General features: G+C 40.0%; 1 protein-coding gene across 2 annotated transcripts in view; it reads right to left on the bottom strand.

Moving 5' to 3' along the window:
* Nucleotides 1-461: 461 nt before the first annotated feature.
* The window catches only part of BDH2 (3-hydroxybutyrate dehydrogenase 2), a 28653-nt gene continuing 4977 nt past the window's right edge, over nt 462-24137 (bottom strand). For both annotated transcript variants that reach the window (XM_019416219.2, XM_053901373.1), the window contains 7 exons: nt 22711-22807; nt 19894-20002; nt 12920-12980; nt 11592-11705; nt 8260-8318; nt 7337-7429; nt 462-1741 (listed from right to left, as the gene is read on the bottom strand). In XM_019416219.2, coding sequence (XP_019271764.1) covers nt 1688-1741; nt 7337-7429; nt 8260-8318; nt 11592-11705; nt 12920-12980; nt 19894-20002; nt 22711-22807 — 587 coding nt within the window. In that variant the 3' untranslated portion in view covers nt 462-1687. The remainder of the gene's footprint in view (nt 1742-7336; nt 7430-8259; nt 8319-11591; nt 11706-12919; nt 12981-19893; nt 20003-22710; nt 22808-24137) is intronic.

The raw sequence follows: 24137 nt of genomic DNA, 5'->3' as shown, positions 1-24137 counted from the left end.
CACCCCTATACTTGCTCACAGCATGAAGTACTTCATAACATACTTGTAAGTTTCGTTGTTCCACTACTCCACTTGATAAGAAGTTACAGCATTTTGAATATGATACACCAAAAACAAAACACAAAACAAAACAAAAACCCAAGTCATTTGGCCCAGCTCCCTTATTTCACAAACCAGAATACTAAAATCTAACATATATCCGGTGACTTGGTCTAGTCACAAACCAAGCGTTCTGTGATGCAGTTGTGGAAACCTGGTCCAGAACCCCAAAACAAATCCTGTATCAATGGACTCTTTGGGAATGCTGGTCAAAATATCCTTTGCTGTCAATTTTAACTTTTTTTCATCAATCACATAATACTCTTCCTCGCACATAAAATGTTATCCTCTCAATGTCCATTTCAAAATTTTCCTTGTTAATATTAATATTAGTTGTTAATTAAGTTTCTAAGAGGAAAGACTAAGAAGAACTGCTCATTTATTATCTATATGTGCATCATACCATTTGGTCTTTTGAAGTAGCAACAAGTAAAAAACAAACATAAAACCCTAAACCTAAAATAAAAAGAAAAAACTTCCTAATAACCTCTTATACAATTATCATCCATGAATTTGCTTAAACTTTTTCTTGAAAAAAATTTTTTTTAACCATTTCTTATTGAATTATGATTAACATACAATGTTGTATTAAGTCCAGGTGTAAAACATAATTGATTCAATAATTCTATACATTATTCAGTGCCCATCATGATTAAGTATAGTCCCTATACAACATTATTATAATATTAATGACTGTATTCCCTATGCTGTACTTTTCATCTCTGTGACTTATTTCTTTTATAACTGGAAGTTTGTGTTTCCTAATTCTCTATTTCACCCATCCCTTGAAAATTTTATTTTCTTTAATTTTGTTTCCTGTTATATGATTCATTTATATTTATGTATCCAGAGACTGTTTCTAAATTTCATGTCCTCTTACTGTTAACCTGGCATTTGGTGAAAAAAATCTACACTTAATCTATTCAAACTGAAAATACTGCTGGTTCACTGTAAGTTTCTTAGGCCCATGCCAATATCATTATTTATTTTAATAAAGATTTTTTAGTTAAACTAAGAAAATAATACTCAATTATGAGTGGTAACATCTGTTAAATATAAATACTTGATGATTATTTTTCTTTTATATAACAGATTAACAATATAGTTCTGAATCTAAACTCTTTTTTAATGTAAGTCACTGAAGCTAAATTCTTTCCTATCTTGTGTTCATTTATGATGGTGTAAAATTTTAAAATTAGAGTCCATGTACAGACCAAGCAGAATTATAGGAAATATTTGAATATTGGGAAATAGAAGTAAAATACAAATACTTTTTTCTTAAAAACCTTCCATTTTTCATATTCACATTTTAATTTTATATGTTTACAAATTGTGGTTGATGTTAAACCTCTTCATTTGCAGTGAGTTCATTATCTTTTATGTCGTCTACCTATAATGATTTCAGAAGAGGTTAGAAAGAGATTAATATATTTAAAGAATCTGACTCTTGTGAGCAAAGACATCATTAAAAAGGGCTTGTTTTCATTAATAGGCTGTTAATAGGAGAGACATGATGGGTGAGTTTTCTTTGTAACCAGGTTCACTGTGGACAGGAAGAGCCTGCCTTCCCAGCAAGGAGATTTTAAAATCACAAGCTCCAGCCTCCATCAATGATGACAGGATTACCTGTTACGTAGGCAGACTGCAATGACAAACACAAGGAGACAGAACAATTAACCAGGTTTAACACAGGTTGTGTTTCTTCAATTTTTCCATGACTCAGAAACCTAAACAATGTACTCTCATGGTAACAGGAAATCTCCCATAACAAATAGATTTTAGGAAAAATCTGAATTACATTTTGGATGATCTGAAACTGCTGCATGTTCTTGTGATCTAGAGTTACCTGGCCTCTGGCTAGTGTTTTAGCACATGTCACATTCTAAGCAGATGTTCGGTCTCAGAATCAGAAAATTAAGCTCAGTGATATGCAGCCATTCCCTAAATTAGGATAAAGTATAAGCTAAAACAGTACATTTTCATTTTGAAATTCAGAACTATTCTAAAGCAGCTGAGTTTTATGCCATTAATAAACTTTTGAATGTCGTCAAGTGTGTTAGTCATAAAGTGGTTGTGTTAATTACCAAACAGAATTTTTTGTGGAAGATATTGTATTTTTAGTTGATAAAAATACATAGGTGTTGTCAGAAGCTGAGGCACAGTAAATGTGTTTAAAAAATTTATATGAATAATTATTATATCTATTAAGCTATGAAAAAATATTCTATACTAGTTTCAGATATCCAAATCTGTACCAAACTAGGGGAATTTTAAAAAAAATTACTATTTTTTTTTTTTTTGCACAGAATTTTGCACTTTCCAAAGAAATAAATCTGAAGTAAGCCTTGTGGTAGAGGTTTAAAAATCTTTTAACTTAAACATAGATGTTAAATTCGTGTTCTTATTTTTAAATTTATCTGAAGCCTGACACAATGGAAGATGCAGGAAGGAAAGATTTCACAGTATGAGTACAGACATTTTAAAGTTCAATCTATGAAAACTAATCACATACTGTAGGTAAACTATCATCAACTCCCCAAAGGTTTTTTAAAAAGCAAACTTGGAGGTTCCGGAAGATGGCGGCGTAGGAGGACGCTGGGCTCACCCCGCGTCCTGCTGATCACTTAGATTCCACCTACACCTGCCTAAAGAACCCAGAAAACCGCCAGAGGATTAGCAGAACGGAGTCTCCGGAGCCAAGCGCAGACGAGAGGTCCACGGAAGAGGACCACAATGCTATGAAGCTTGAAATCAACCACAGGAAAAAGTCTGGAAAACCTCCAAAAGCATGGAGGTTAAAGAACACCCTACTAAAGAATGAGTGGGTCAACCAGGCAATTAGAGAAGAAATTAAAAAATATATGGAAACAAACGAAAATGAAAATACAACAATCCAAACGCTTTGGGACGCAGCGAAGGCAGTCCTGAGAGGAAAATACATTGCAATCCAGGCCTATCTCAAGAAACAAGAAAAATCCCAAATACAAAATCTAACAGCACACCTAAAGGAAATAGAAGCAGAACAGCAAAGACAGCCTAAACCCAGCAGAAGAAGAGAAATCATAAAGATCAGAGCAGAAATAAACAATATAGAATCTAAAAAAACTGTAGAGCAGATCAACGAAACCAAGAGTTGGTTTTTTGAAAAAATAAACAAAATTGACAAACCTCTAGCCAGGCTTCTCAAAAAGAAAAGGGAGATGACCCAAATAGATAAAATCATGAATGAAAATGGAATTATTACAACCAATCCCTCAGAGATACAATTATCAGGGAATACTATGAAAAATTATATGCCAACAAATTAGACAACCTGGAAGAAATGGACAAATTCCTAAACACCCACACTCTTCCAAAACTCAATCAGGAGGAAATAGAAAGCTTGAACAGACCCATAACCAGCGAAGAAATTGAATCGGTTATCAAAAATCTCCCAACAAATAAGAGTCCAGGACCAGATGGCTTCCCAGGGGAGTTCTACCAGACGTTTAAAGCAGAGATAATACCTATACTTCTCAAGCTATTCCAAGAAATAGAAAGGGAAGGAAAACTTCCAGACTCATTCTATGAAGCCAGTATTACTTTGATTCCTAAACCAGACAGAGACCCAGTAAAAAAAGAGAACTACAGGCCAATATCTCTGATGAATATGGATGCAAAAATTCTCAATAAGATACTAGCAAATCGAATTCAACAGCATATAAAAAGAATTATTCACCATGATCAAGTGGGATTCATTCCTGGGATGCAGGGCTGGTTCAACATTCGCAAATCGATCAACGTGATACATCACATTAACAAAAAAAAAAAGAGAAGAACCATATGATTCTGTCAATCGATGCAGAAAAGGCCTTTGACAAAATCCAGCACCCTTTCTTAATAAAAACCCTTGAGAAAGTCGGGATAGAAGGAACATACTTAAAGATCATAAAAGCCATTTATGAAAAGCCCACAGCTAACATCATCCTCAACGGGGAAAAACTGAGAGCTTTTTCCCTGAGATCAGGAACACGACAGGGATGCCCACTCTCACCGCTGTTGTTTAACATAGTGCTGGAAGTTCTAGCATCAGCAATCAGACAACAAAAGGAAATCAAAGGCATCAAAATTGGCAAAGAGGAAGTCAAGCTTTTGCTTTTTGCAGATGACATGATATTATACATGGAAAATCCGATAGACTCCACCAAAAGTCTGCTAGAACTGATACATGAATTCAGCAAAGTTGCAGGATACAAAATCAATGTACAGAAATCAGTTGCATTCTTATACACTAACAATGAAGCAACAGAAAGACAAATAAAGAAACTGATCCCATTCACAATTGCACCAAGAAGCATAAAATACCTAGGAATAAATCTAACCAAAGATGTAAAAGATCTGTATGCTGAAAACTATAGAAAGCTTATGCAGGTAATTGAAGAAGATATAAAGAAATGGAAAGACATTCCCTGCTTATGGATTGGAAGAATAAATATTGTCAAATGTCAATACTACCCAAAGCTATCTACACATTCAATGCAATCCCAATCAAAATTGCACCAGCATTCTTCTTGAAACTAGAACAAGCAATCCTAAAATTCATATGGAACCACAAAAGGCCCCGAATAGCCAAAGTAATTTTGAAGAAGAAGACCAAAGCAGGAGGCATCACAATCCCAGACTTTAGCCTCTACTACAAAGCTGTCATCATCAAGACAGCATGGTATTGGCATAAAAACAGACACATAGACCAATGGAATAGAATAGAAACCCCAGAACTAGACCCACAAACGTATGGCCAACTCATCTTTGACAAAGCAGGAAAGAACATCCAATGGAAAAAAGACAGTCTCTTTAACAAATGGTGCTGGGAGAACTGGACAGCAACATGCAGAAAGTTGAAACTAGACCACTTTCTCACACCATTCACAAAAATAAACTCAAAATGGATAAAGGACCTGAATGTGAGACAGGAAACCATCAAAACCTTAGAGGAGAAAGCAGGAAAAGACCTCTCTGACCTCAGACGTAGCAATCTCTTACTCGGCACATCCCCAAAGGCAAGGGAATTAAAAGCAAAAGTGAATTACTGGGACCTTATGAAGATAAAAAGCTTCTGCACAGCAAAGGAAACAATCAACAAAACTAAAAGGCAACCAACGGAATGGGAAAAGATATTTGCAAATGACACATTGGACAAAGGGCTAGTATCCAAAATCTATAAAGAGCTCATCAAACTCCACACCTGAAAAACAAATAACCCAGTGAAGAAATGGGCAGAAAACATGAATAGACACTTCTCTAAAGAAGACATCCGGATGGCCAACAGGCACATGAAAAGATGTTCAACGTCGCTCCTTATCAGGGAAATACAAATCAAAACCACACTCAGATACCACCTCACGCCAGTCAGAGTGGCCAAAATGAACAAATCAGGAGACTATAGATGCTGGAGAGGATGTGGAGAAATGGGAACCCTCTTGCATTGTTGGTGGGAATGAAAATTGGTGCAGCCGCTCTGGAAAGCAGTGTGGAGGTTCCTCAGAAAATTAAAAATAGACCTACCCTATGACCCAGCAATAGCACTGCTAGGAATTTATCCAAGGGATACAGGAGTACTGATGCATAGGGGAACTTGTACCCCAATGTTTATAGCAGCACTCTCAACAATAGCCAAATTATGGAAAGAGCCTAAATGTCCATCAACTGATGAATGGATAAAGAAATTGTGGTTTATATACACAGTGGAATACTACGTGGCAATGAGAAAAAATGAAATATGGCCTTTTGTAGCAACGTGGATGGAACTGGAGAGTGTGATGCTAAGTGAAATAAGCCATACAGAGAAAGACAGATACCATATGGTTTCACTCTTATGTGGATCCTGAGAATCGTAACAGAAACCCATGGGGGAGGGGAAGGAAAAAAAAAAAAAAAAAAAAAAAAGAGGTTAGAGTGGGAGAGAGCCAAAGCATAAGAGACTGTTAAAAACTGAGAACAAACTGAGGGTTGATGGGGGGTGAGAGGGAGGGCAGGGTGGGTGATGGGTATTGAGGAGGGCACCTTTTGGGATGAGCACTGGGTGTTGTATGGAAACCAATTTGACAGTAAATTTCATATATTAAAAAATAAAAAAATAAAAAAAAAATAAAAAGCAAACTTTCTGTTATACATATGGACCCCTTGGTGCTCCTCTAAAAGTCCAAAGGTCTTTTTATTGCACATTTCAAACCAGAACATTTCCAAATATTTGGTAAACTTAAGTTCTGGCTAAACAAGGACAATTTAGCTTATGAGCAGTACCCCCCAATTCAAATGAACTCTTCTGCAGATACAGATTCAGAGAAACAACAAAAGCCAATGAACTTGTTCCATTAGTAATTTGTTTAGCAATTTCCCAGCTACTAAAAACTGTTGTTAACAGTCCTGAGAAGTGGTAACTTTGGTCACTAACATTTCAACCACTATTTGTTACATTCACCAACTAGCTGGTGTGCAAGTTACTGTAAAGAAGAGCTAACAGATCAGTAACACACCTCCTCACTCCTGCCTACTCCCCCCCACCCCCCTTCTTCTCATCTCAAATGCTGCAGTTCCCTCCTCATGTAATATTCAAACACATCCAACAGAGGGGGGTGTTTTTGTGCTCTTTACCTTATAGTTTCTGCTTTCCTAGTTGTATGCCATTTAAGAATATGCAATAGCCATTAAGGAAGAAATTGATTACTAAATAGGTGCAAAACAGAATGAGATAGAATTGGGATTTCCATATGTGATAAACAAGAATTCACAGGAAAAAACCAGCCAGTGGGATTGTCCTAATTAAGTCACCAGTAAAACTAAAAACACCAAATGCCAATTCTGTGTATTCTAGACACAACTAAATCTGGTTAACTCTCTCCCCCTTTCACCTGAAGCTCTCATAATTTTGGAGGTTCATTTGCTTGACTTACATTTAATTCGACTTTCCCCAATTATAATTTTTCAAAGCAACTGTCTCTCATAAAATTGAGCAATTTATTTTTTCAATCTTCCATGTCATTTGCTACAAGATTTAGTGACACATAGAGTTGAATAAGGAAGAGTTGGTGGCTCAGATCAAAGTGGCCTTTCTTTGAGCAAATTAAATTAGAATTTATCCCTATCTTGTAAATGCAACCTCTTATATATGTTGCAACTCTCTAAAATGACATTATTTTGATAAGCAAATTGTGGCCAAATGAGGAATAATGAACTCCCTGGGAAGAACAGTGCTTACTTCATCAGAAGCCAAATACACACAGAGGAGAGCTACTTCTTCTGCGGTTGCAAATCTTCCAGTCTTCTGTCTCTTCAGGAAAGAGCTCAGTGCCTGAGATCAGAAACCACACCAGATATCAGTGATAGGAGGTGAAGTCTGAATTCACTTGCAACTCCTTCAGGAAGTCTGAGGCAAGAGGAATCTATAGAGTTACCATTGGCTTGCTGCCTTGATTAATCATGTATGATACATGATACATGAGAATATCATTAATTGTGGACCAGGTAGGACTAGAATGACTTCCAAGCTACTCAAACTAGTAAAACCTATAGACACTGTGTCTATAATAAAACCTGTAGATACTGTGTCAGATCAAAATACATATTAAAGAGGAGAGCTTTGGGGAGCCTGGGTGGCTAAGTCGGTTGGGCGACCGACTTCGGCTCAGGTCATGATCTCGCGGTCCGTGGGTTCGAGCCCCACGTCGGGCTCTGTGCTGACAGCTCAGAGCCTGGAGCCTGTTTCAGATTCTGTGTCTCCCTCTCTCTCTGACCCTCCCCCGTTCATGCTCTGTCTCTGTCTCAAAAATAAATAAACGTTAAAAAAAAAAAATTTAAAATAAAAAAATTAAGAGGAGAGCTTAAAAAAAATTTTTTTTGAAATTGTGGTAAAATACACATGTTATTTACCATCTTAACCATTTTTAAGTGTATAGTTCAGTAGTGTTAAGTACATTTACGTTATTGTGCAACAAATCTCTAGAACTCTCTTCGTCTTGCAAAACTGAAACTCTGTACCCATTAACCAATAGCTCCCTGTTCTCTCCTCCCCCAGCTCTTGGCAGCCGCCCTTCTGTCTGTCTCTGAATTTGTCTACTCTAGGTAAGGAAGAGGACATTTTTCAACCAGAAGATTTAATTGCATTTAAAATAGTAGATATACCTCTTCAGGATTTGGTCTGGCTTGTATTCTTTCTTGTAGAGATGGGGTATCAACTGTTCCTAAATCAAAGGGGGACATTCAGCTTGGTTAATTACTCAAATTGAAAAAGAAGTTGACAAACTTTAAACTTCCTTTCCACATGATACATCAATGAAATCCTTCCCCATGACTTACAATGATAATTTCACCTCCGTGTTTAGGATTTCTAAAAACACAGACCATAGGGGTGCTTGGGTGGCTCAGTCAGTTAAGCATCTGGCTTTTGATTTCAGCTTAGGTCATGATCTCATGGTTGTGAGATTGAGGCCTGCATCGGGCTCTGTGCTGGTAACACTGAGCTTGCTTGGGATTCTCTCTCCTCTCTCTCTCTGCCCCTCCCTCCCTCCCTCTGTCTCTCAAAATAAATGAATAAACATTAAAAACACACACACAGAGACCATAATTCTTTGTGACATTAGGCAAGGACTCTGGGTGAGTCACACAAGCATCCCCAAGATATATTTTAGTCACATTACACTGCATGACACTTTATGGATTTTCAGCACTTTTACATGTATTATCTCAGTTACTCCTCACAACAACCCTGAGATGTAAATACAGCCATATAAATACTTCATCAGTGAAAGAACCTAGGTTGCCTTAATGATCCCCAAACCATTCTTTGCTGTCAGGTTCACTCTGGGGATCCTCAGACAGGGCCATGCCTGTCACGGTCCTCAGTAATTAGATGGCTCGACATTTTCTTCATTATCTTGCCTATTTTCATTGGTTTCAAATTCCTATTTTTAACCACTGTTTCATGTTTCTCATAAAAAATATAATTTGAATTATCTCACTTAAAGTAAGAATGACACTAAACATTTGAAAATCCCTCTTGGTTCAAGCTCCTACAGAGCAACTTTCCCAGAGTTTCTGTCAATTTTTGTAATCTGTAAATTCTGTTTAGAAGGCCTTTTGGCGGGGGGTGGGGGGTGCTGACAGTACTCTGGGCAACCACATGGTATTTCTAAGGTCATAAAAAATGATTTTAAAGTCATATCCTCTGCTCCTGAGAGTGCCATAGGGATGATGTTTACTAGGAAATCATTTATTTTCTTTAAAAAAAAATTATTTTTTTAAGTAATCTCTGTACCTACCTTGGAGCTTGAACTCACAGTCTCAAGATCAAGAGTTGTATGCTCTGTCGACTGAGCCAGCCAAGAGCCCCAACCATTTCTTAATTTTAGCATCATTTGTCATTTCTCTGGAGAGGGTGGAAATCTTCAAATTCAGAAAGTTCTGGCTCCTTTGTGTTTACACCCTTTCTTTAGCTTACCTGTTTCCTCTCACATTTCATCATAAGTGGGCAGAACTTTTGACACTCAGGGTAGAAACTGTCTTTACTAGAAATGGTCACCTGGTTCATCAGGAACATTTTCTACCTTCCACATTACTGCAGGCAATAATGTTGATAAACTTTCTGAAACCGTGTAACAAAGATTCCCTTGTACCCATCTTCTGGTAATATTTTCCTCACTTCCCTCGTCCATAGCCTCCTTACAGTTCCCAGTCCTACCAACAGTATGCTCAAGACGTCGTAAGCTTTCATTGAACAATGTCCTCAAAATCCAGTTTTAAAATACAACTTTGACAGCTTCCTACCACTCAGGCGAGGGAGCATCATGTCTTTCATATGGCTGGTATTAATGGTTATTAAATGAAACTATAGAGCAAGCCTATGCCTTCTACTTAATTCCATTGTCCCAACTCTACTGCATCCAGGGCACGGACCACATAGCATGCCACAGTCTACACAAGGCTGGTGTTGGAAGAGTGTGACTATACCACCAGCAGCACTACCCCAGACACACTCACTCCTTGTCAGGTTTTCTGCTGTGACTGGCTCATGAGTCACAGCTCGTTCCTTGTCCCACACAGGTTGATAATATATTTTCCAAACTTCTGAAAAGTCCAGCTGCTAAAACAACCACATTTTCCAAATCATTTTTCCATTTTTTCCACTGGGTAAATGGCACCAGAAATAGCTAGAGTCAAGTATCACCAGCGTGTATGTTAAAACCCAGTGAAACTGTCTCTTCTGTATCCTCTTCTTTCTTGGTGTTACCTATGTTTACATTTCTAATCCAAGAAAAATTAAACAGAATACCTCCGTCATGGAAATTCTGTAGCTTGAAAGGTATTTCACATTCCTCTTTTAAACTAATGAGTTAGTGTTTTTTAACCTGAGGGGAGACCATGGTGGATTATATAAAAATCTCATGTGGAACTTTCCAAACTACACACAATTTTCCCCATCAACTCTTTCCCCAAGTTCTGGCATGCACTTCAGGTTTTGAAAAGTTCCATACGTAACTGTGAAATGCTGCTTCTCCCCAACCCCCCAGTACCAGTTGTGAACCACTGAGAGCAAGCTTGATTCTGGATATGTGATATTTAATTCCTTTTTAGAGAAGAAGTTAATAATTCTTCTTAGGCAACCTGTATTCATTTTGGGTCAGTGGAACCAGGTGAAAGGGCATATCTGTTTAATAGACATACCCATAGTCATTAAGAAAATGGGAAGTTATTCCTACAAAATAAGTTATAGAATGCTTTTGTTTGGACAGACTGAATGTCCTTTCTACTAATAATAAGTTCTTCTCTTCTTCTTTCCTTTATATGAGAGGTCAGCATGCATCCTAGTAAAGAGCCAGATAGGAAATATTCTTAGTTTTGAGAACCATTTGGTCTGGCACAACTACTCAACTCTGCCTGTAGTCATACATGTGGCAAACTAGGTGTGGGTGTGTTACAATAAGACTGTGTTTACTAAACAGGTGACGGGCCAGATTACACCTGCAGGTCATAGTTTGCTGATCCCCTTTTTATAGCATAAAGGAAGGTGTTAATCTCTCCTTTTTGGTTGTGGGTCAGCCCAGGTGATTTATAAGACTCAGTAGCTCCCTGTGTTTTGGGAGGCTCCTCTTACCTTCTTCCTGCGGTCCAGTGAACACGGTCTACTTTTCATCTTTCGCCTGACAAGGTCATCTCTGGTCTACCTCCAAAACACCAAACTCTGGTCAGTTATCTTGGCCACGAGATTTGGAGTTGTTCCACACACGTGTGAATACCATTTAAACCCTTTGCATCTGTGGTTCATTCCTAATGACTGAGAATCTCATTGCCAACATACCGTTGGACTGTTATCTTAGCCGAGACCCTTTTTCATTTGAGCTTTTCCTAATGACAGGACACAATATAGCATGTGGTAAACAAGCTTCTATGCATATGTTTCACAGTGCGAACCAGGGTTCAGAAAGGACAAGTGCACAGCCCTTTTGTGCCTACCTCACCTGGACAAACACAGTTGCACCTGATGCCCTGCTGGATGAAATCTGCAGCCACAGACTTTGTGAGGCCAATCACGGCCGCCTTCGTGGTACTGTACACGCATCTGTTCACAACTCCTGAGGATGAAAGGAAGGTTTAACCATTGAAGGAACAAAAAAATCTCCTTTAGAAAGGGAACACAAATAACTGTCCTCGGTACCTACTGTCATACTTCCTCCCATGCCATCCTTTTTAAAGTTTGATTCAGGGGGCACCTGGCTGTCTCAGTCGGTTGTGTCTGACTCTCGATTTAGGTTCGTGAGTTTGAGCCCCGCATTGGGCTCTGCACTGACAGCACAGAGCCTGCTTGGGATTCTTTCTCTCCCTCTCTCTGCCCTTCACCCTCTCTCTCTCTCTCAAAATAAATAAATACACTTAAGAAATAATTAAATTTGGTATCAGGTTTTCTCCCTTCCTGGGGCTAGTTTCTGAGTGTGGGAAAATAAGATCATTACTGGCCCAACTCAGTTGAGACCTAGGTGTTGAGATGCTGCATTTAGGTACGGCAATGGTCTTAGGTTTTCATCATCAGTTGGTCGAACACTTGGGCAGATTCCAAAAGACACCAAAGGACAATCAGGGTAAAGAACAACAAAACAAAAACCAAACCAAAAAGTCAAGGGGCCGAGGCATTTCTCTACCTTCCTCTCTTCATGCAGGCTCACTGTGTGTTCTTGCAAAGAGAAAGAATGTTATCTCAGCAGTAGTGATTTCATTTTAAACTCACAAACCCATCTGCCAGACTGTGACATTTGACATTATTCCAGATGGCACTGCGATCCTGGCTCTTCAACTTGACCTCTTGTTTAGGGCCCAGATCCACCGTCTTTGTGAAGCACTTCCCAAATTGTTACCCTCCCCCATATCGTGCCAGTACTTTGCACAAACCTGTGTTGTAATATTATCATGCTATAGAAGACCTACATCTGCCTGACTCTCTTCCTTTTGTAGTGTGAATTCTTTTGGGCAGGGACACACAGTGTTCAATACATCTTTTTTGGTTAATTAAATGGGTCAATATTTCCTTCTTCCAACTTGATTTCCATTTCCATATCCACTGGAAGAGATTAGAGGAAGGGCAAATGAAACCAAACTTATTTGTTACAATTGGTTTACATCTAAGGCAGAAAGGACTGATAGAAGGGAGCTTAATAACAATTTTTTTAAAAAAGTGGTGTTGAAATTACGTGTGGGTTTTATAATCCCTGCTATGTTTGTTCCGAAAACCCATATAGGTCATAAAGTTTTTGGAGTATGTGCATCGTGATTCCCAGAGGAAGACGGACCTTACCTTTGAGGCTAGAAGCCACAGAGGACATGTTGATAATGTTGCCAGATTTCTGTGCAAGCATCTGCCAAAATAAAAACAAATTTAAAAAATGCCACTCTGCAAGATAAAAATAATAGCTCTTTAAAAGATTTGCATTTACTTATGGTTTGCAGAACCATCTTCTTAGCTATTAACATTAAGCACGGTTAAGCGTCTTAACAGCCTCACCCAGTCACTGCTGGGAGTTGATGGCATGCTGACGCACTCACTGGCAGGAACATTTCCCAGGGGGATTACTGCCTTCCTTTGGCACAGGAGCATCAGCAAGACCAAGGAGAAACTCTGAGCTGAATGGAAGGTTAATGAACATTAATTATTACTTTGTACTCCCGATGTTGGAAAGTTCTTACTTTATTCAACATATATTTGTTGAACACCTACTGTGCTAGGTCCAGGAGATACAAAGATAAATGACACACTCTCTGCCTAAGGAGAGCTGCCAGGGGACTGGGGGTGCTGACATAACCAGCATCCAACAACAGTGGAGACCTCTACAGAGAGGGGTCGGTGGTGGGAAGGGACCAAACTAGGCTTCAGGACTCAGAGGAGGGCTCCTGAGGAGGAAAGAGGTGGGCTGATACTACCCCCCCCCACCCCTCCACCAGGGAGGAAAAAGCATTTTATTTATTTTTTATTTATTTATTTTTTTAATTTAATTTTTAATTTTTTAAAATTTACATCCAAATTAGCTAGCATATAGTGAAACAATGATTTCAGGAGTAGATTCCTTAATGTCCCTTCCCCATTTAGCCCATCCCCCCTCCCACAACCCCCCCAGCAACCCTCAGTTTGTTCACCATATTTATGAGTCTCTTCTGTTTTGTCCCCCCTCCCCATTTTTATATTATTTTTGTTTCCCTTCCCTTATGTTCATCTGTTTTGTCTCTTAAAGTCCTCATATGAGTGAAGTCATATGATTTTTGTCTTTCTCTGACTAATTTCACTTAGCATAATACCCTCCAGTTCCATCCACGTAGTTGCAAATGGCAAGATTTCATTCTTTTTGATTGCCGAGTAATACTCCATTGTATATATATGCCACATTTGCTTTATCCATTCATCCATCGATGGACGTTTGGGCTCTTTCCATACTTTGGCTATTGTTGATAGTGCTGCTATAAACATGGGTGTGCATGTGTCCCTTTGAAACAGCACGCCTGTATCCCGTGAATAAATGCCTAGTAGTGCAATTGCTGGGTCTTAGGGTAGTTCTATTTTTAGTTTTTTGAGGAACCTCCATACTGTTTTCCAGAGTGGCTGCACCAGCTTGCATTGGAGGTGGGCTGATTTTTGAAAACTGGAGTGTAATTCAGAAAAATAAAAGAGAAAGGTGTTTTAAGGAGTGAGGGCCACATGTATAAAGCCTCTAGCACAGAGCTGGGAGGAAGGGATGGGTCTGGCTGGAATGCCCGGAGTGGGAGGAATGAGGCTGCAGAGGCCAACAGGGGCTAAATTTAGGAATTTGGGCTTTACGCAGGAGGCAATGTGGTGGTGACAATGAGGGGCTTAATGCAGAGAAGTGGCATGTTTAGATTTGGGGAATTCTAAGATTATAGTGGCACGACATAGAGGAGACCACTGGAAGGTGATATAGTGATTTCAGAAAGGACTGAGAAAAGCTGAGATGCAGCAATGTCTGTGAGTTATGCGGGGGGAGGTTGAGGTGGTAAGGGCAGGACGTGGTAAACAGTTACATGAAGTGAGGCCTGCCTCCCTCATCGAGGGCAGTGCTTCCTAAGAACACCTCCCTCAGAATTCCCCCATTCCAAGTGTGAAGGTCTGAAGAGGAGGGTTTGGGGCTGTTTTGTTCTCCTAGACAGGGTACACAGTAGGTGGTCAAACACTGTGATGAATCAAAATCTCTTGAGGGGCTAATTTAAAGTGCAGATTGCTGGGCCCTGCCCCTGACGTAAAGGAATATATAAATGAAAAACTGCTATGAATTAAAATTGTTTTCGTATACATTTATACTTAGTATAATAAGTACGTGTGCTTTCAGGGCATGGAGGTATGTGCAAGAGTGTGGGTACCCATGAAGAAGTGAGACATGGAGAGAATTCCTACTCGATGGGCACTACCTTCTCATTGACATCAGAAGCTCGGAGGATGGCTGTAAAGAACAAGGTTGAGTGGGGGGAATGGTGGACACAGAGAGTGGTGAAGAGTTAAAACAACTGCTGAGAGGAAGTGGAAGACCACCACCAGAGAACAGAGGAAGGAAAAGCAGGATATCCTATGCCATGAAAGTCAAGCAAAGAACGAGTTTCTAAAAAGAAAAGAGTCTCAATAGTCAGGGTAGGGAGAGAAGTCACTTCTGCTGTGGTGAGCTTCTCCAGCAGCTTTCAGTCAGAGAGGCATAGGGATGGGGGCGAGTGACTGGATGGTCCAGGGATGTGGCTGTGAGATGGCAGATCTCCCCATGGTATTCTCCTGACTTTCTGTTTTGATACTTAGTTACTGTTTGTTCTCAAGAGCAGAGAATCTACAACAACCTAAGGCATTGTGTTGGATGGATTAAAGGGTACAGGGGAGGCTGAGGTGACCCGATCAAGGCAAGGACACAGTAGGGGTGAAAATATTTAACCCCACTTGTTTGTCTATGTGGTAAAGAGGATCATAATGAGATGGGATCTTCACAAAAACGACCAGGAAAATTAGTAAAGTATAATGGTGTTGGAAACGAAGCCTTAACATAATTCTTTCTTAGCCAATTTAGCAAATAATCTGTTTTTACTTATTTTTAGTTTTGTTCCAGTTTCATTGAGCTATCATTGTCATATATAATCCATTTTAATACCTATAGAATACATACATTACAGAAGAATACATAAAGATGAGCTACTAAGTAAGTTCAGTCTCTAATCACCGGAAATGCTATAATTCCTCAGGCAAAACTTTGGAATACAGTCACCTAGGAGGTGCTAGTGCTGTCCCTTAACACTTGTGCTATCCATTCAGCCAGGTCTGTCTGCTGGATCTAGAGCCCTCAGTCCATGCTCAGCACCCTTCCACGCTGTTTTCTCAACACCAGCTCAGTACCTGCTGGTACGGTGTGGATGCTGTTCCTGGCTCCCCATGCAACGTCCCGCTCTGGCAAATATCACTTGGCAAGTATAAAGTGAAGTGCCTGGTATGTAGTAATTCTATATGGGACTGACCTCCCAGAAGCTCAGGCAGGGGCTAAGAAAGAGCTCTGAAAATTTCCTCCAGCTGTTGATCTAGTCAGTCCTACCTACCTAGCTTTTCTATCTCCACTGAACTCAGCTCTTAAACCTGGCAGACCTTGGGTTCTTGGCTCTTTGATGATTCCATGTCTCACCTCTACCTGGACTGACAACCTAGATTCATTTATTCATTCAACAAATACTTGCTAGAGCATCTCTATGTACTAGAGAATCTTTTAAGATACAGCAAAGGGGAAAAACCTCCACATATCCAAGACTTCCCTGACTTTGGATTTTGCACTGACTTCTTCTTACAGTATTTTCAGCTTGTTCTTTGCCTTTTGACTCATATTCCAGTTTTGGAACGGTTTTCTGTGTGTCTATCCATGATCAAAAATTTCCTACAAGTGTTCCTATGTCTTGACCACCTGACTTTTCAGATCTGCCTAGACTCCAAATCCTGACTTCCCCTGGAAAGTTCTAACCTGTTGTATGTGCATCATTGTTAATGAACCCAGAAGATCCCAATTAGGTCTGGAAGGGATTGTGTAATCTCTCATCCTCATTTTATTTTATTTTTTTAAACTTTTTTTTTTTTTAACGTTTATTTATTTTTGAGACAGAGAGAGACAGAGCATGAACGGGGGAGGGTCAGAGAGAGGGAGACACAGAATCTGAAACAGGCTCTGGGCTCTGAGCTGTCAGCACAGAGCCCGACGCGGGGCTCGAACTCATGGACCATGAGATCACGACCTGAGCCGAAGTCGGACGCTTAACTGACTGAGCCACCCAGGGGCCCCTCTCATTTTATTTTTTAACATTTATTTATTTTTGAGAAACAGAGTGAGACAAAGCATGAGCGGGGGAGGGGCAGAGAGAGGGAGACACAGAATCTGAAGCAGGCTCCAGGCTCTGAGCAAGAGGTCAGCAGAGAGCCTGATGTGGGGCTCGAACCCACGAACTGTGAGATCATGACCTGAGCCGAAGTTGGACGCTCAACCGACTGAGCCACCCAGGTGCCCCACTCATTTTATTTTTTTAAAGTTAGCTTATTTATTTTCAGAGAAAGAGAGTGAGCAAGCAGGGGAGGGGCGGAGAGAGGGAGAGAGAGCATCCCAAGCAGTCTCCATGATGTCAGCGTGGAGCCTGATGTGAGGCTCAATCTTGTAAACCATCAGATCATGACCTGAGATGAAACCAAGTGTTGAACACCTAACTGACTGAGCCACCCAGGTACCCCATCTCATCCTCATTTTAAATAGAACAGAGTACAAGTGTCATTTCCCACGGCACATGGTGAAGTAGGGGCAGAGTTCAGGCTGTGATGCCAGAGTTTGAAATCCAGGGTCAGGTTGGTTACTGTCACTTTAATAAGTGGCACTGACTTCTTCTCACTGCCCATCCCAGTCAATAATATCTCTTGGGATTTTTTACAAATGAGTTTAGTGGCTCATATGGATTATTGTTAAGATGCTTTAAATTATAGGAAAACTCACTAATTTGCAAGTTAGTGTTTGATATTTCAAAAGTTAACATTTACTGACAAGTTTGAATTTCAGTGCTGCTGGACCATACCCCATGCCTGCTCCCTTCACTCATTATTTGTCAAGCATTGCAGACATGAAGTAGGCTGTTTTTGCACATGTGATAGTCTTACCCACTATGATCTAAGTTTTCTCCTTTTACCACAGCCTTGGCTTCTCTCCCAATCATAGGTTAAGGATCAGGCTTCAAAAAAATAATCAGGGTTCCAAATAACAGATTCTCATGAACTCCGAATAAACAAAAAAATGAAATTTACATTAAAAATAAATTTGCTAGGGGCACCTGTGTGGCTCAGTCAGTTAAACATCTGACTTCGGCTTGTGTGGTGATCTCATAGTTCGTGGGTTGGAGTCCCATGTCAGGCTCTCTGCTATCAGCAGAGAGACGGCTTCAGATCCCCTGTCTCCCTCTCCCTGCCCCTCTCCACCCCTCTCTCTCTCAAAAATAAATAAACATTTAAAAAAACAATTTGCTAGTCCCATATCCCATGGAACCACTAAGAGATCCTTTCTAAGCACTAAACAAGTAGATTGAAACAAATTCCTTTGTTATGAAGTCAGTTTTTCTAGTTTTCCTTTCAACATTCACCTGGATCCTTCTTCTTTTTTTCTTTTTTTAATGTTTATTACTTATTTTTGAGAGAGAGAGAGAGAGACAGGTAGAGAAAGAGGGAGACACAGAATCCAAAGCAGGCTCCAGGCCCTGAGCTGTCAGCACAGAGCCTGACATGGGGCTTGAACCCACGAACGGTGAAATCATGATCGGAGCTGAAGTCGGATGCTTAACCTACTGAGCCACCTAAGTGACCTGGGATCCTTTTTGACATTATGTTGAATGTTCAGAGCAAAGCATCAGACCTGCCTTGCCTTTAAAAAGCTCTTCTCCTGCACTGGGTTGGCAGCATTCAATACGTCTGCCATCTAATCCAGCCGGGATGGAAGAGAAGAATGGCTCCTCTGCATTTCACTAGGGTTCAGTTTGCAGCCTTGGACTGAGCCGGTTCTGTACGCAGTCAATCCCTTTCATTGTCTGAGCCTGTGCTCATTATCGGCTTACAAGTTCATCTGAACTCAATCTTTTTCACATTTACACTCCCCTCTCCGAGAACGCCTAGCGTGTGCTTTTCATCAAAAGGCATGTAATGCTTGTTTGTAAAACAAAATGAAAAGTATTAATGAGTTGTGTAAAAGCTGTGGAATTCCAGGGTAGCAGATTCAGGAAGAATGCTCTCTCTTTAGCACACACTGTCGCTCACCTCTTTGGTACCTCTGTGGCTCAGTTAAAAACAGGAGTGCAAGAAGAATACTCAAGGAACAGAAAAGCAATGAGGTACATCCATCTGACAGCATATGCCTAGACAATGAAATTCAAGAAGGGGCCTAACCTCCAGGGGTCAAATCCTGGCTCTAACCACTTGCTAGTTATGTGACCTTGGGCAGGTTACCTCACCTCCCAGTTTTATCCTCTGTACAGTGGATGCGATAAAGTAGTACCTACCTTATCCCATTCTTCTGGTCCCATGTGCCTCCTTGCTATCCCTCTCTCTGGGACCCTCTTCCTCATATACCTCAATGGTTAGCTCCCTCATTTCACTTGGACCTCCATGAAAATTTCAGCTTATCAGTGAGGCACCCTGGACTTTATTGATATCCTAGCTTCTTTTTCTTCCTAGCACTTTTTTTTTTAAGTGTATTTATTTTTGAGAGAGAGTGAGCAAGCATGAGCAGGGAAGGGGCAGAGAGAGAGGGAGACAGAGAATTCCCAGCAGGCCCCACGCTGTCAGTGCAGAGCCCGAAGTGGGGCTCAAACTCATGAACCATGAGATCACGACCTGAGGTGAAATCAAGATTTAGACACTCAACCTACTAAGCCACCCAGGTGCTCCTTCTTCATAGTACTTCTAACCACTCCCTGAGTTATATGTTTATTTAATTATGTTATCCTGTCTCACTCCCCAAAAATGAGATCTCTCTCATAGAAGGGACTTGTTTTTCTGATGAGTCTTCTGCACTCAGAATGGAGACTTGCATAAAGAAAGTTCTTAATACTTCTTGAATATTTCTTAACTGGAAGGTTAAGTGAGTTTGTATTAAGTGTCTTGATATAAATGTTCAGTATGGGTTAGTCATTGTGGTAGCTACTGTCACTCTTCAGAACAGAAAGGTAAGGACCCTTTCTGGATGCCCAGTGTGGAGACCTACTTATCATAGTGATGGTGGTCCTTACTTTAGGAAGAAATGCCTTGATCATCAGGTACATGCTGCGGACATTGAGATTCATTGAGAAGTCCCAGTCCTTCTCCTCACAGTCCAGGATGGTTCCATGATGGACAAAACTGGAAGAGGGATTAATCAGTGGGGAAAAATGATCATTTAGGATTTCTATTGTACTTCCTTATCATTTTATATTGTCATTTATTGACTTAGACCTTATGAAGATTTTAGCAATTCATAGTAACACTTAGTACATTAAGTTAGTAAGTATCCAACAGCTTAAGCTAAACAAATTTATTGGAAAACAACATCCTTCTTTTGAAAGAAAGGCAAAGGCTTGGGGCCACCAAACATAAGAAGCTCTATGGCAAGTGCACAGGAAATAGCAAAAACAATATCACAAACAAATGAGAATATGATACTCGCCCCGACTCCTATTTCATAAGCAACAGTGCCCTCAGGTGGCATAGATTTAACATTTTCAAAGGGAAATCAAATTGCAAGGGAAAACCATTGTCTCAACATCTCAGGGTAGCAAAGTAATATCGCTATCATACAGTTCTAACATATTGAGTAAACAAAGCAGAACAAAACAAAACTCTTAAAGCAACTTTCACTTCTTTTCCAGTCACACTCTTCTTTTTAAAAAAATATTTTTTAGTGTTTATTTGTTTTTGAGAGAGAGTGCAAACAGAGGAGGGACAAAGAGAGGGAGACCGAGAATCTGAAGGAGGCTCCAGGCTCTGAGCTGTCAGCACATAGCTCGATGCGGGGCTCAAACTCACGAGCTGTGAGATCCTGACCTGAGCTGAAGTTGGACGCTTAACCGACTGAGCCACCCAGGTGCCCCTCAAGTCACACTCTTAAATAACCTTCTCATCCTTCGTATGACAGCAGGAACCCACGCTCTATTTCTATATCCCTTACCTTGCTGAGAATTTAATACATAGATATTCAAAAACCAGTTCTGCTAACTGATTTTTTTGTCATGGCTCTGAGTATATTCTCATGTAAGGGATGAGCAGTTTATTTATGTAGCAGATTGTCATAAATTGTTGGTTTAATATCCACACAGTGTAACCTATGACAAACTATATATATATATATATATATATATATATATATATATATACACACACATACACACACACACACACACATTTTTTTTTTTTTAAGTTTATTTATTTTTGAGACAGAGAGAGACAGAGCATGAATGGAGGAGGGGCAGAGAGAGAGAGAGAGAGAGAGAGAGAGAGAGAGAGAGAGGGAGACACAGAATTGGAAGCAGGACCCAGGCTCTGAGCCATCAGCCCAGAGCCCGATGTGGGGCTCGAACTCGCGGACCGTGAGATCGTGACCTGAGCTGAAGTCAGACGCTTAACCAACTGAGCCACCCAGGCGCCCCCACACACATTTTTTTGGTGCAGAAACATAATGATTAGGAAGAACAAAAATGTATTAGAAGGCTCTGGAATTTTTCCATCAATGCGGCAGTACAAATACAACAGAACATAAGAAAAGTGGAATGTCACTTAGTTCCTGTGTAAACCTCGGCTGTCCTCATCTCTACTGTCTCGCCTGAGCAGGGAAAGTCCCAGCATGAGCTGCTCCAGTTCCAGCCTCTCCTCATTCATACACAGTTCAGCACGTTTGGTATCATCTGCGTAAGTTCAATTAAGCCATTCTCTTTGTGCTCTATACAGAGATGCAACACGGAAACTTCTTTTGCTGGGTGGAATTCATTGTCCCAGTAAGAAACACTGGGCTTGGGATGTGTAAAGGAGTTGCTAGAATGCCATGCCAAAAAATTGGGAACACCTGCATTTCAATAAGCTGAGTACTTGGTTTCTGGTAAATATATTTTGCTTTAAAGACACCTACTGGAGGGGCGCCTGGGTGGCTCAGTTGGTTAAGTGTCCGACTTTGACTCAGGTCATGATCTCACAGTTCGTGGTTCAAGCCCCGCATCAGGCTCTGTGCTGACAGCTGAGAGCCCGGAGCCTGCTTCAGATTCTGTGTCTTCCTCTCTGCCCCTCCCCTGCTCATGCTCTGTTTCTCTCTGTCTCAAAAATAAATAAAAACATTAAAAAAAAATAAAGACACCTACTGGAAAATGGTTTTTCATTTTATTTTATAAGTCTTAGTGGAGCGTCCACAGCCAGTCCATTGCTGTGAGCCTATGACCAGCCTTAAGATTAACAGGTTTGGATTAATACCAGTTCTCTTGAGTAGACCGTCATTTTCCTTAGGACTCAAGTCCATGTCCACTTTTTTTTTTCCTTAAGTTTATTTATTTAGTTTGAGACAGAGTGAGAGAGAGTGCATATGCATGCAAGCAGGGAAGCGACTGAGAGAGAAGTGGGAGAGAGAGAGGGGATCTCAAGTGGGCTCCACACTATCAGTGCAGAGCCTGAAGGCCATGTTCACTTCTATGGCTGTCTTATTTGCTGAATCTTACTTGGAATAAAATTTGTCTAAAACCTAACTATATTTCCTAAGAAATATATTACGGTTCATGATGAACAATTATGCCTTATTATCAAAAATTTTTTAAAAGTTCATTTATTCATTTTGAGAGAGTGAGACAGAGCACGAGCCAGAGAAAGGCAGAGAGAGAGGGAGACAGAGAATCTCAAGCAGGCTCCACAATGTCAGTGCAGAGTCTGATGCAGGGTTTGATCTCACAAACCGTGAAATCATGACCTCACCCAAAATCAAGACTTGGATGCTTAACTGACCGAGCCACCCAAGTGCCCCTTACCAAAACTTTTTAAATAAAAGTCATATAAAACTTTCTGTAAGGACAGTGAAATGAAAAAGTATGAATTACCCAGCAACATTAAAGAGAACATCAAGTCTCTCAACTTCATTGGCAAACTGATCAATTTGTTTCTTCTTTGTGACATCAAGGGCCCGAATCTGAATACCTGAAAAACAAAACAAAGTACACAATTTATCTTTACTCATAGAAATGTTTAGCCTTGAAGATTTAGCTGTTCTGAAGTGTGAAGACTGTAGTATTTGTCCAGTTAGACTTCACAGGATTGTCGGCCATTAGTAGGGTCTTACCAGTCTTAAGAATCTCATTAGTAAAAATCTTGAAGTCCTCCCGATCTTTTTTTTTTTTTTTTTTTAAGTAGGCTCCACAGCCAGCATGGGACTTGAACTTCCGACCTGACATCAAGAGTCGGAGGCTCTACAGACTGAGCCAGCCAGGTGATCCACCTTGACCTCTATAGTAGATGCTTCTCAGCAAACCAGCAGCAATACCTGCAAGTGGGCTCATTCTAGTCCCGTCTTTCAACCCAGAGGTTGAATCACTGCTACAGTGATGCTGAATTCTGTCTGAGGGGGAAGGGCAGGAGCAGTGGGATAAGAGATGGTTTCTATTTGTGCATTTTACCTTTATGTCAATTGTTATTATCGACTAGAAATGACTTTGCGGATCACAGGTACCATCACTTATTTCTGGACCAAATTCCAAGAAGAAATGACAGGCCACAAGAAGGGATGAAAACACTAGCCATGAGAGAGTTGGCATGGGGTCTGAAGCAGAAACACTGTACTAGCTACTAAAAAAATATGCTCTAATGCTTTCATTAAGCAGCAGTCATAATTTTTATGATTTAAAAAATATATGGTTTATTATTCTATTCTTCCCTTTTGGATATAGAAAAGAAAGATTATAAATAAAGGGAGGACTAGAATGGAGTTTCAGAAGGACTTTCCTTTCCTCTGTGCTTTTCTACGACAGCAGCTTCCCTTAGATTTTGTTGAAATGATAACTCAGTATAATTCAGTTAACTAATTCAGTGAACTAAATTATGTTTGATCATGCAACCTATTCTATTTCCCTGAAACAGTTAACTTTGAAATGAGTTCTACGTTCTGATTTCTTTCTGAGTAACGCCAATTAAAGCCCTTTGACATCGGAGTTAGATTCGGTGTGGTACAGTAAGGGGCAATATGCACTTGAACAAGTTAATCTCTTATAGTTTCTGATCATGACATGTGATTTTAAGGCTGAGCTGTCTCCAATATGGTGGCCACTAGCCACATGTGGCTGGCTACTAAGCATGGATGGGAAATGCAGCTAGTCTGAACTGAAATGTGCTGTAAATGTAAAATACACATGGATTTCAGAGATTTAGTGTAAAAAATGTAAAATTTTCTATTGTAATGTTTTACAATTGCATATGTTAAAATTATAATATTTTGGATACATTGAATTAATTAAAATACATTATTAAAATTAAT

The sequence above is a fragment of the Panthera pardus genome, unplaced genomic scaffold (assembly GCF_024362965.1).
Source record: "Panthera pardus isolate Hobbes unplaced genomic scaffold, ASM2436296v1 HiC_scaffold_13, whole genome shotgun sequence".
Taxonomy (NCBI): Eukaryota; Metazoa; Chordata; class Mammalia; order Carnivora; family Felidae; genus Panthera; species Panthera pardus.
Note: the sequence above shows the minus strand (reverse complement) of the source record. Positions and strands in the feature narration are given on the sequence as shown.